This window comes from Glycine max, chromosome 13 (genome assembly GCF_000004515.6).
Source record: "Glycine max cultivar Williams 82 chromosome 13, Glycine_max_v4.0, whole genome shotgun sequence".
Taxonomy (NCBI): Eukaryota; Viridiplantae; Streptophyta; class Magnoliopsida; order Fabales; family Fabaceae; genus Glycine; species Glycine max.
The window spans coordinates 4634581-4648249 of NC_038249.2; the positions used below are offsets into that span (position 1 = coordinate 4634581).

General features: G+C 39.5%; 1 protein-coding gene across 1 annotated transcript; it reads right to left on the bottom strand.

Annotated features, from left to right (window-relative positions):
- Window positions 1-12213: 12213 nt before the first annotated feature.
- Window positions 12214-13449, bottom strand: LOC112998709 (uncharacterized). Its single transcript, XM_026124834.1, has 2 exons — window positions 12831-13449; window positions 12214-12746 (listed from the first exon to the last, which is right to left on the bottom strand). Exons 1-2 carry the CDS (start codon window positions 13447-13449, stop codon window positions 12214-12216), a joined length of 1152 nt encoding a protein of 383 aa, XP_025980619.1.
- Between the last annotated feature and the right edge of the window lie 220 nt (window positions 13450-13669).

The following is a 13669-nucleotide window of genomic DNA, read 5'->3' on the forward strand; positions in this document are numbered from 1 at the left end:
AATAAAAAGAAGTTCCCCGGCAACGGCGCCAAAAACTTGTTCGCGGCTGGCAAGTGTACCGGATCGCACAAGTAGTATAAAACGGTAAGAACCGAGTATCGAACTCTCGGGGAACTTGTGTTATCTGGCAAGCTATTTCGGTAAATAGGTGTCTGGTATGAAAAGATGACTGTGGTTATGAACAGGTATGTAAACTATCTATGCAAAAAGAAAGAAAATCACGCAAGAGAAATGTTGTGTAAAAACAAGTTAAGAATGCGGTTGTCTTCCTAATAGGTTCCTGATGCTAAAACGGATATTCTCTATCTAACAATGCTCATGTATTCCTATGTTGTCTCCTGGGCTGCTAGACCCCAATTCCTCATGATAGCCTAGCCTAATCCTGATCAAGCCTTGTCCGCAGAATCCTCTTGTAAGACTAAACTCAACCAGGACCGCATTAAGACACACATACACAACTAAGTTCTTGTACTCTGATTCCTCGTGATAGTACAACAACTTAGCCCCGTACTATCAAGGACTTTAGAAACAGATTAGTTTCCACTGTTGAATGACCCTAACAAAGCATGCATCTACGTGATCAAGGTAAAGGCATACTGGAATGAAAAGCAGATAGCATAGAGAACACACAAAACATCATTACATAGATAGAAATATATTTACATCAGGTACCTACAAGGAAGATCCAACAAAGGATTTAGCTTTCCATAGTCTGGAAACCTCCTTTACAACACAGAGAAGAACAAGATGAAAGATTGCAAAAATACAAGTGGTGAGGATGTCTCCTTCACCTCTAGGATCTCACAATCACTCACAAACTCATCTCAAGCTCTCAGAACGGCTTCCGCTTTGAGCTCTTGTCTCTGCAGATCTTTACACAACAAAATCTCTTAGAACTCTCTGGAACTTGGACCTTTCTCTCTCTAGAACTTCCTACACATGCAAAAGCTTCATGCCAAGGCCAGACTCTCGTGCATGCAGAGGCTTCTCAAGAAAAAATGCCAAATCCCCCAAAAAATCTAATTTCAAGCTTAAATAGGTGGGTTGGTCCGTGCTCATGTGCTTAGCGCAAATTCTGAATCGCTTAGCGCGCATAAGTGGATTTTGGCTTAGCACGCTTCTCTCGCTTAGCGGATGAGCTGAAGCGGTGCGCTTGATGACCTGGAGTGGTGCGCTCAGCGAACCTAACAACTCATCTTCTCCTAGATTCTTCCTCACGCTTAGCCACTAAGTGTCGCGCTTAGCGAATGCTCGCTAAGCCAGAAGATTGGCTTAGCGAGAAGGTGAAAACAACACTTTTGCCAATTTGCCTAATTAACCTAAAATTGAGAAAATTTGATTATTAAACACACAAAACAAAAGTATAAATTATCTATTACCTATATTTAACAGAAAGTACTTATAATATTACAAAACAACTATAAATTGGACAAGTTTGATACAATATACACAAGTTTTATACACAAAAGTTAGTCGTATTCATCGACTAACAGTAGTCCCTTCCAAGTTCAGATGGGTGAATCTTGTAGCTTTCATAAATGAGTACATGGTACTCAGCACATCCTAAAATTAACATGAAATTCATGTTAGATATGTATATGATTTTAAAATTGACATATAGAGGAGTGCTTAATTACTCACCAAATTTCTGCGAGTCACTTTTTACTCAATCAGGAGGACTTTAAAAGTGGCTGAGTTAAGAACTTAATGGTACATGGAGTGTCATTTAGGGTAAGCTTTTGGTTCAAAGGTACTTTTGAAGATGGTGAGAAGGAAAACACTTTGTCCATAGTGGGTCAAGGTCACCTAATGATTTCAAGTGAGCCCAAAGAACTCTCTAAGTTCTGCCCATCTAGCAAGTAGAGCTAGGCTCAGTAGATCTTAGTTATATGTGACAGAGTGCATGTTGGCACTAGAGTGTAGCAGATACCAAGTAGGCTCTAGTTCATCCTTCCATCTTACAACAAATGAAGGTGATGTTCAAGCCATTTCCTTCTTCATACAAGAATTTCAAAGTTAGATTCTTTAAAGTGATTATTCTTCCCAATTTGGGCGATAACCACTTCTTTGATGTTAACAAGAAGCCTTTGTTCCCATTTTACTGGCAACGAGTGTTGAGGAGGTATGATGATTATCCTGAGGACTACCTGACCGATCAAGAACACCACAACTTGACCCTTATGAATAAGTTGTCGAGGAGATTGTCGACCAAACCCCTTGTGTCTATTTTCAAGGAATTGAAATGTGCCTTTTCCTTCTCTTTATCATTGTTTGTTTACCTTTCAAATGTCATTAACTTAGCTTGTTTTATAGCCATACTTAAATTTGTTGGCATGGATGCTCTCAACTTTGCCAACATGTGTAGAGAAGTTGGTGTTACTGTTTGGAATGCCTCTATGACATGGCCTTTTGATCCACTTCCCCCTCCTCGGCCTTCCCCTAGGGATGTTGTCCCTCTAGCAGACAAAAAAGAAGAAGAAAAAGAGTAGAAAAGAGAATGAAGATGAGGGTTGAGCTCACAAAAGACTTTATCAACAAACCCTGCATCACTTTTCTCCCTCGCCCCTTGGTTCCTTGGAAGCATTACCTATGGTGTTAGTGAAAGAGTTTTTTTTTAGCTTAACCTATCATCCTCAGAGCTTGTTGCCAAATGGGGTAGTGTCAGACTTAGGGAAAAATATTCTCCAAATTGTTGATGCTCTCTTAGCATGGGCTATATACTGTGATCTTCAGGCGAGGTTAGCTTCCATTACCCAATAGATGATTTTGGCTAGCTCCCGACAGACCGAGAAATGGTGAAATTGAAGGAGTTGGAGGGGATGGTCAAGGAAAACTATCATGCTCTAAATGCAAACATAGAGCTGATTGCTGACAACTCTAACTTGAAAGCTGATCTGAAGAAGTTTGAAGACCAAGAGGCATCTTGAGGTCAAAAACTAAAGAGGGAGAAAGACTATATTGTGACCCTAAATGCTGAAGTTGATAAGCTAAAGAAGTTGGTTGCTAAGGCCGAGGAAAAGATTGAGAAAGGAAGGAATGACTACTAAGTCTTAATGTGGGATTCACGGGAGAAGGTGATTGAGGAGCATAGGGTCGATTTTGACAAGGCCGTCCAACAGATGTGCCATAAGTTTGGAAATACCGGAGACCATAGAGTTCGATATCCTTAAGGATGTTCATGAAGGCGTGTTGGTGTCTATTAATGACATTCTTAAGAAGACTCCTTTGGAAAGTTGACCATCTGCTCCTTCTACTGATACTGTGATGACCAATGTTGGTTCGAGTGATGAGGAAGAGAGGCAAGTTGATGAAGACAAAGTAAACAAGTAGTTATTAGAATGTAAGTCTTTATGTACTAGTCGACCATTAGTGCCTTTTTCCTTTTATCTTCCCTTTGTAATAATTCTCTATTTTTATCAATGAAATTGCCATTGTTACATTATATTTTAATCATGTTTCCACCAAACACTATATTTGTTTAGATTAAATCTAGTAAATGACACTATTGATCAAGAGTTTCTTTTTAATTGATTAGGTTTTGATTAAAATTAGGAAGATTAATCCTTACTGAATATGGTTATTCCGGGGAACCTTGAATTGTTTTATGGTCCATTACTAGTCGAATATGGGTAATTGGGGGGAAATCTTGAAATGTTTCATGTAACGACCCACCTCGTCACTACGATATCACCACTCTAAACCGCGAGGAATTTCAATTTTTAAATGAAAACTCCGTTAATTTGCTTATGAAAAATGAAAGTAAATTTTTTCTCGATATACATTCACCAAACAATGCACCATTACTTAAGTGAATATACACACACACACACACACATATAGGAATATTGACTTAGTACACATCATTCACATAATGGAAAGTAAATTTGTTCATACATATAATTAAATTTGTGATTTACATCCTCAATTCAACAAAAAGAATTATGGAACCAGCTATGGAGGAGTTGATTAACAAAACACAACTCTCTCCTAAAATAATTCCAACGTCATCACGTTGGCTCGGCGGCTCCACAAAATTATGTACTCTACTATTGTCATTTTGCTCCCACAAACAAAGGTTCGTGAGCATCACAGGTACCAACCACACGGTACAAAATTGCGAGGGGTGAGTTCATTATAAAAGAAATTTATACAAAAAAAATAATCGAATAACCATAATTAATAAGAAAATATTAGTAGATATCATAAGCTTACACAAACATTCATTAGTCCAACACACACTCAACAAATAGTAATCATTCGTCCATAGTTCCAATCAATCATGCTCAGTATGATGCATGCACCTGACCTCAACTCTAAAATGCAATGTGGTACCATCCCTAAGGAAATAGCCTAAGCGTGTCCACATGACACTCTCACTTAGGAAAACTAGGTAGTAAGTGTCAAGGTCACCCTATCGTGCACAGGCAACTCCCCCCCTCCCACGGTGATCAGCCTGAGTCTCAAGAGAGTTCCAAACCGAGTGACATGCCCCCAAGTACAAGTATTTTTCCTCATGAAAAACTACGAGTACTTACTGACAAAGTTTGTACTATTTTCATGCACTATGAAGTATGAAACATGGGCACTATCAATGCACTGAACCTGGATAATTAAAGATTCTAAGCCATCCTCTTCCAAAGATGCTTAAAACTCTTTAACCACCATATTTCCCCCACCAGGGATATCCAACAAGGTCACTGCACCCCCCATGTACATACACAACATACAGCGTATGAAACATGGGCACCATCAATGCACTGACCATGGATAATTAAAGATTCTAAGTTGTCCCTCTACATAGATGCTTAAAACTCTTTAACCACTATATTTCCCCCAATAGGGATATCCAACAAGGTCACTGCACCACCCATGTACATACACAACATAATATCATCATAGTGCATTTTCAACATCATCAACATTTCATCTCAATATCATTATCAATATCACAAGCAAACACATTCCACATACATACACATAAATTCATGCCCGGGATTCACATTCCCCAGGTCTTCAGGCAACATAAACCTCATACAACAACAATCTATAATACCATGAGACTCATATTTTTTTAAGGAAAATTCTAAATTAAAGAGGAAAACTATAGTATTCAAACAAACTCTTATGTCCATTTAAAATTTAATGAAGAAGTAAATAGAAGAACAAATATAAAATTTTGGGTAGAGTCTCCTCTATATTTAAGACTTTTCCCAAAAATCCCAATCAATACAACAACAACATCATTGACAATTTCTATCATCAGTAACAAACCTATCACATCCCATTAGTTAAAAAACACAGTTTTTCTTGAAAACCAGCATGCAATAGGGACAAGCATACATCCCCATAGTTAGGTTCCCTGACCCCGACTATGGTATTAAAAACTATAAACAATAATAAACTGCCCTCTCCTATCATGAGCTCTACGTTACTTTCTCTTTGTGTCGCCTAGAGACCTCTCTCGTTCACGTTCGTCAGTCCAAATGCAAGGTTCTATATACCAAATTGAAGGAAATTTAGTATTGATTTTAGAAATAAGGTTAATAATGACAACATTCGGGGTCAAATACCCCTGTCAAAACATAAAGGGCAGAGGGGTGTTTCGGATTCTACTAAAAGGAGACATCATTTTAAAATTCCGATCACGCCAATGTGACTGTGGTTCAGTGAAGGTCACGAAAATAACATCAATGTTATAAAAAGACAACTTTTACAATGTCTCATTTTGAAGGGTTTTTCAAAGGAAGTGTAAAAACATCCAATAATGGTTCCCAAGTCAGAAGAGATGCAAAAATAGACTCAAACTAACAATGAGAAGGCTTAGAATCACGGTTACCTCAAAGAAACCGTGAAGGAAGGATTGGAGGCTTCATTCTCTACCGAATCCTCGAGTTGAGTTTTGAAGATTCCACTCCGATCATACTGTTCTTCTCCGTGCGGTGATCCCACGGCAAGAAAAGCAGCTCGTGGCGGTCACCGGTGGTCAGTGGTGGTCGAGGAGGAGTTTAGGGGTGTTGGGGGAGGGTTTAGGGGAAGAGAAGGAGGAAGAAGATGGTTGTTTTACGCTGCTGAACGTATTTGAAGCCTGCAACACTTGCCCAAGCGAGTTTGGCTCTCTTAGGCGAGCTAATCCAGCTCCAATTTTTCTGCTTCAGTAAAAAAATCATATCTCATAGTCAAGATGTTAGAATGTGGAGAATTTTTGTGCTGGACGTATATTGCAAATCCAAAGGTCAAAATATGGAGAACTGTCTTAGGAACCTCTAGAAAACATTTTAAGATGATCCAACGGTTAACGAATCCGGGAGCGTGATTTTACTGAAATAGGTTTAGGTAAAAATTTGAAATCTCATAATTTCAACTTAGCTCAACAAAACTCCACATAACTCAACATCCACATCAGGAAATTCATACATGACTAATTCAAACCATACCTCAACTCCAAGTCAACCATATAGTCAAATAACATAATAAATACAATTAAACATCGATTTATAATTAGTAGTATTTCAGGGTGTTACAACTCTCCCACCCTTTTAGAAATTTTGTCCCCAAAATTTTACCTGACTCAAACAAGGATGGATGAGCTGCTCGCATCTGACTCTCTAATTCCCACGTGGCATCTTCTCCTAATGCAGCTCCCCAATCACCTTGACCAATAAAATCTCCTTCCCTCTTAGGTGTTTTGTTCACCTATCCTTGATCCTCAAAGGTAATGTTTCATATGTCAAGTTCTCTTTGACTTGTACGTCATCCAATTCTATCACATGGGATGGATCATGGATATACTTATGGAATTGAGACACATGAAAGACATTGTGAAGATTAGAAAGAGACGGGGGTAATGCAATTTGGTATGCCACAGGACCGACTCTTTTAAGAATTTGAAAAGGACCGATAAAGCGAGGAGTGAGTTTTCGAGATTTCAATGCTCAACCAACCCCAGTCCACGGAGTGACTATCAAGAATACATGATCACCAACCTCAAATTTCAGGTCTTTCCTCCTCTTATCCTAATAACTTTTCTGCCTACTCTGAGCAGTCCTCATCCTTTTTTGGATCAACTTGACCTTCTTGGTGGTTTGTTGTACCACTTCAGGTCCTAAGATGAGGTCTTCTCCAGGCTCTAGCCAACATAGGGGTGTCCTACACCTTCTACCATACAAAGCTTCATAGGGAGCCATGCCAATGGTAGAGTGAAAACTATTGTTATAAGTGAACTCTATCAACGAAAGAAAACTCTCCCAACTCCACTTTTGCTCTAAGACACACGCCCTCAAAAGGTCCTCCAGTGACTGAATGGTCCATTCAGTTTGGCCATCAGTCTAAGGATGGTAGGATGAACATAGTCTAAGATTGGTTCCAAATGTTGTGTTTAGGCTCTCCCAAAATCTAGAGGTAAACCTAGGATCTCTATCAAACACTATGCTAGATGGCACACCATGTAATCCAACAATCTCACTAATATACAGGGAGGTCAACTTCTCCAAGGAAAATCTAATATTAATGGGAATAAAGTGAGCAATCTTGGTCAGTCTGTCAACAATAACCCAGATAGAATCTAAACCTCTGGGGGTTCCAGGTAGTCCTACAACAAAATCTATGGAAATATTGTCCCACTTCCACTAGGGTATCTCCAAGGGTTGTAACTTCCCTGAAGGTCTCTGATGTTCTATCTTAGCCTTCTGACAGACTAAGCATGCATACACAAACTCACTAACCTCTCTCTTCATGTTGGGCCACCAAAACATCATCTTCAAATCCTGATACATCTTGGTAGCACCAAGATGGATGCTCAGGTTACTCCTATGTCCTTCCTCCAGGATCATCTTCCTAAGTTCAGGCACATTGGGAACACAAATCCTATCTTGGAGTCTCAAGACTCCATTCGATTCAACATTGAAACTACTATCTCTTCCTAACTCTATAGCTTCTAACTGAGTCCTTAGAAAAGGATCAGTCTTCTGGCCCTCCCTAATATCTCCTAGTAACTCACTGGTGATCCTCAAAGTCCCTAATCTCACACTGTTAAGGGTAACCTCACATGCAAGGTTAAGGTTTCTAAATTGTTCAAGGAGATCCATCTCTCTAACCATGAAGGCCAATATATGTAGGGATTTCCTACTCAAGGCGTCAGCCACTACATTGGCTTTGTTGGGATGGTAGCTAAGCTCAAAATCATAATCTTTAAGAAACTCTAACCGTCTCCTTTGATGCATGTTCAGCTCTTTATGACTAAATAAGTACTTAAGGCTCTTATGATCACTAAACACCTCAAACTTGGAGCCAAGCAGGTAATGCCTCCACATCTTAAGGTCAAAAACTACAGCAACCAACTCCAAATCATGGGTGGGATAATTCCTCTCATGAGTCTTAAGTTGTCTAGAAGCATAGGCCACTACTTGGCCATTTTGCATCAACACTCCTCCTAAACCCATCTTTTATGCATCACAATACACCTCAAAGGGTTCTCTCGGGTTAGGAAAAACTAGCACTGGAGCGGTCCTCAATTTTTCCCTTAAGGGTTTGGAAACTATACCCACATTGGGTATCCCACACAAAAGCTTGACCCTTTTGAGTCAGTTTAGTCAAAGGTAAAGCTAACTTGGAGAAACCTTCAATGAATCTCCGGTAATATCCTACTAAGCCCAGAAAACTTCTAATCTCAAAAACAGATTTAGGACTCTCCCACTCAAGAACGACTTCTGATGAGAATCCTGAAACTGGCCAAATACAGGCCAAAGACCCAAGTGGAGAAGGACGAAGGCCCAAGTGGAGAAGGACAAAGCCTCCGAGTGGAGAAGGATGAGGGCCCAAGTGGAGAAGGATGAAGGCCCAGAGGCAAAGACATTATCAAGACTATTAATTGTTGCTGAAGGCCCAAATTAATTTGAAGGCCCATAAAAAATATGTTCTATTTTTATTAATAATTTTTATTTATTGTAATTTGTTGGCCCAAATTGTTTTGAAGGCCCATGTCTATTTTTATCTTTTTGTTCAGATACACTATAAGTATTAGTTTTTGTTTTCAATAAAGGAACTTTTGGCATTTTCATAAAATTTGGTGAGAGCTTCTCTCTGGGTTCCTTGTTGAACCAATCTCAGACTCATCAAGGTAATCCTTGCGGCGTCTACCCTGACTTAACTTCCTTCACTGGAAGTGGCGTCATCCAAATCTCCGTAGCCTGTATCAAACGTTCCGCCCCGTAAGGTTCACATCATCTGGTATCAGAGCTTCAGCTCTTGATACAGGTTCTATCCTATCCTATTATTTTTCTTTGTAATTTGCCCAGGTTCGTGTTTTGTCCTTGTTCTGTTATTTGTTTTCTTGTTTGCGTCTTGTTGCGTTCTTGTTTGTGTCTTTGTTTCGTTCTTGTTCTTGTTCTTGTCACGTTTTTGTTCTTGTTCTTGTTTCTTGTGTCTTTCAGACTTTGTGTCAAAAAAAATCTATTTGAGTTCTATTTCAAGTAAAAATAAAAAAAAGTTGCAGAAATATTTAAAAAAGAAAGAGAATAAAAGAAGAAAAAAAAAGTGGATGTTTGATATTTGATCACGAAATTGAGGCAGTTAGAGGCTTTTCTTTGTCGGAAAATCGTATACCAAATCCCCTTATCTGGATTCTCCTCTGAATTCTGAGCGTTTTGATATATAGTGGGCCTCAAACGGACAACCGTAACAAAAGTTATGAGCATTTGAAGTTTACTTGTCATATCTATTATCTTATCTGTTATCCCATCTGTTATCTTATTTGTTATCATATCTGTTATCCAAATCAAATCTGATCTTTTATCCAAATCAAATCCAATCTGCTATCCAAATCAAGTCCAAGTTGTTATCCCAAATCAAATCTGTGATAATTATATTGTCTTTCCTTTTATTTTATATTACCTTGTGTGTCTAATTTGGTCCATCCAGGAACTTAAGAGTGAACACGAGTGGTAAAAGGCAAGAGGGAATACATTACACAAAAGCCTATATTGAGAGCATCAAACACGATTGAACTACCATCAAAGAGAGAAACACGTGAGTAGAGTGTGGTGAGGTCCTGAATTTTTTTTTATTACTGCAAAATTCTTTGTTCATTAATCATGGCAGGAGCTGGTGACAATGGTGGTGTATATCATCAACTGGACGGATTTCAGCGCTTATTACTGGACGCGATGACTACACAAATGCAACGTTTGTTGAAACGTAACAATGAAGAGCTCTACAGACGAATAGAAGGACTAGAGCACCAAATCAATCCAAATGCTGGGAGACCTTATGGTGGCAACAGAAGGGTCAATGATGGATCGAACCGAATAGAGGTGCAAGACAGAATTGAGGGAGTAAAACTCAATGTATCCTTTTTTAAAGGCAGGAGGGACCCAGACACCTACCTTACCTGGGAGGTGAAGATTCAGCATGCATTCTCCTACAATGATTTTCCGGAAGAGCAGAAGGTGAAGTTAGCAGTAACTACATTCTCAGACTATGCCCTTGTTTGGTGGAAGAAAAATCAAAAGAGAGATGAAGAGAGAAGAAGGGCGGGAGATAGATACATGGACTGAGATGAGAAGGATTATGCGAAGGAGGTATGTTCCAACTAGCTATAGTAGAACCATGCGACAGAAACTCCAGAGGTTATCCCAGGGAAGTTTGATTGTTGAGGACAAGGAGATGGAGATGGCACTAGTGAGGGCCAACATTGAAGAGGACTCCAAAGTAGTGCATGATGGCTTCACCAACAAGATTTCTTTCCAGCACCATGACCAGAAAATTATTCATAAACCTCTATCCCTCAGAGAAGTGTGTGATGACCAAATCATAAGGAGAGAAAAGAGAGAACAAGAGAGAGACAATAGTGAGGCATCACGGAGGAATAGAAAAAAGAAGAGTGATACACTTGAGAGATGGAGTGATACACACGAGAGAGAGAGAGAGAGAGAGAGTGATAATTCTAATCAGTTAACTCTTTATGTTTCTCCTAGTGTTCAACCCTTATTGCAAGAATTTAAAGATGTCTTTCCCAAGGAGATTCCTCATGGATTGCCACCTTCAAGAAGCATAAAACATCAAGTTGATCTCCTTCCAGAAGCTTCATTGCCTAACAGGCCAACTTACAACAGCAAGCCCCAAGAGACTCAGCATAAGGATGCATAGGCCAAAGTTGAGTATGTGAAAAGATTGTATGACCAAGTGAAGGTGCAAATTGCAAAGAAGAATGAAAGCTATACCAAGCAAGCCAACAAGAAAAGGAAGGAAGTGGTACTTGAACCCAGTGATGATCCTAGACATTTGAAGGCAAATGTTTTCCAAGAAGGAGGGAATGATGAGAATCCTGAAATTGGCCAAATACAGGCTAAAGGCCCAAGTTGAGAAGGATGAAGGCCCAAGTGGAGAAGGACAAAGCTCCCGAGTGGAGAAGGATGAGAGCCCATGTGGAGAAGGATGAAGGCCTAGAGGCAGAGACATTATCAAGACTATTAATTGTTGCTGAAAGCCCAGATTAATTTGAAGGCCCATAATAAATATGTTCAATTTTTATTTATTGTAATTTGTTGGCCCAAACTATTTTGAAGGCCCATGTCTATTTTTATCTTTTTGTTAAGATACACTATAAGTATTGGTTTTTGTTTTCAATAAAGGAACTTAGGGATCTACAACTATACCCCCTTTAGATATCACATGCCCTAATAAAGTAACTTTCTCTAACCAAAACTCACACTTGGACAACTTAGCATAAAGTTGTCGATCCCTAAGGGTATGCAACACTATCCTCAAGTGTTCTTCATGTTCCTCTCTAGTCTTGGAGTATACCAAAATATCATCTATGAATACTACCACAAAACTATCAAGGTAAGGGTGAAAGACTTTATTCATGTAGTCCATAAACACACCTGGAGCATTAGTCACACCAAAGGGCATGACTAGATACTCATAGTGACCATAACGGGTCCTAAAAGAAGTCTTTGGTATATCCTCAGACTTCACTCGGATCTAATAGTAACCTGACCTAAGGTCTATCTTGCTAAACACACAAGCTCCTACCAGCTGGTCCATAAGATCGTCTATTCTAGGAAAATGGTACTTATTCTTAATTGTCACCTTATTCAACTGGCGGTAGTCTACACACAACCTCATGGTCCCATCTTTCTTCTTCACTAACAACACTGGTGCTCCCCATAGAGACACACTAGGTCTAACAAACTGCTTATCCAACAACTCCTCTAACTATTTCTTAAGCTCAGCTAACTCTATAGGAGACATCCTATAAGGGGCTATGGATATGGGTCCAACACCAGGTACTAAGTCTATGGAAAACTCTTTCTCTCTCTCGAGTGGTAGACTGGATATATCCTTAGGGAACACTTTAGGAAACTCTCTGACAACAGGGAGGTCACAAATGGAAGCCTTCATCTCTATTTCCAGGTTACACAAGATCATGTACACTTGAGCATTTTCTTTTAAAGATGTCATAACTTGGTTGGCAGAGATAAACATTATATCCTTACTAACTCCAGAATCATCAAACACCACAGTTTTATCAAAATAGTTTAACAAGACATGGTTGGAAGATAACCAGTCCATACCTAGAATGACATCAATTTGGCTCAAAGGCAAACAAATCAGATCAATCAAGAATGTTCTACCAGAAATTTCCATAGGACAATTCAAACACACATTAGAGGTTATCACAAAACCACTTGTTGGGGTCTCTATCACCAGATCTTTATTTAAAGAAGACACAGAAAGCTTAAGTTTCCCTACACACGAACATGATATAAAAGAATGGGTTGCACCGGAATCAAATAACATAAGTAAGGGAATCCCATTTATGAAACATTTACCTTGGATTAGATCTTTGGATTTCGAAGCTTCGACACCCTTAAGGGTAAAGACTCTTCCTTTGGCCTTCGAATGCCCAGTTTGGTCATTCAGGCCCCCACCATTTTGCTCCTTCTTGGGATATGGACAATCTCTCTGAATATGCCCATTTTTTCTACAATTAAAATAAGTCATGCCTTTATCAGCATAATATAAGGAGATGTGCCCTAGCTTACCACATTTGTAACAAGTGATTTGACTGTGGAAAGTATTGGGTTTGCTACCACAACCACCCGCAAACCCCATAGCAACAATCCTCTGATTGTTGGGGCAATTACGATATTGCTTATGAGGGGTCGAGTACGGTTTTCCCCAATGTTGAGGTCCATTCTTTTTGTTCTTCATTGGGCCGATACTCCTATAATAGGTCATCCTGTTTGGGGAGTCTTCATCCAAAATCCGACACATGTTAACCAAGAGTGGGAACTGAAAAACACCTTGGTAATTCACAACTTGCTTCACTTCAGGTCGCAAGCCATTCAGAAACTTCACACATTTGGAACTTCCACCATCTCTCCCTTGATAATGGGGAAAGTACCTCACCAGCTCCTCAAACTTGGCTGCATATTCAGCCACAATCATGTTTCCCTACTTGAGCTCCAAGAACTCCATCTCTTTCTTGTTTCTAACATCCTCAGGAAAGTATTTCTCCAAAAATACCCTCTTGAAGACATCCCAGGTCACATCTTGACCTTTAACCTCTAGGCATTAGTGAGTATTCTCCCACCAATACGCAACTTCTTCAACCAGAGTATATGTACCAAAAGCAACTTTTTGCCCCTCCGGACATGTCATCACTCAG

Excerpts from the sequence above, each read along its gene's own strand:
- LOC112998709 (XM_026124834.1), bottom strand. The coding sequence starts at position 13,449 with ATGATTGTGGCTGAATATGCAGCCAAGTTTGAGGAGCTGGTGAGGTAC. Across the intron at positions 12,747-12,830 it reads ATCCAAAGATCTAATCCAAG|GGAAACTTAAGCTTTCTGTG; the intron begins GTAAATGTTTCA and ends GTTCGTGTGTAG.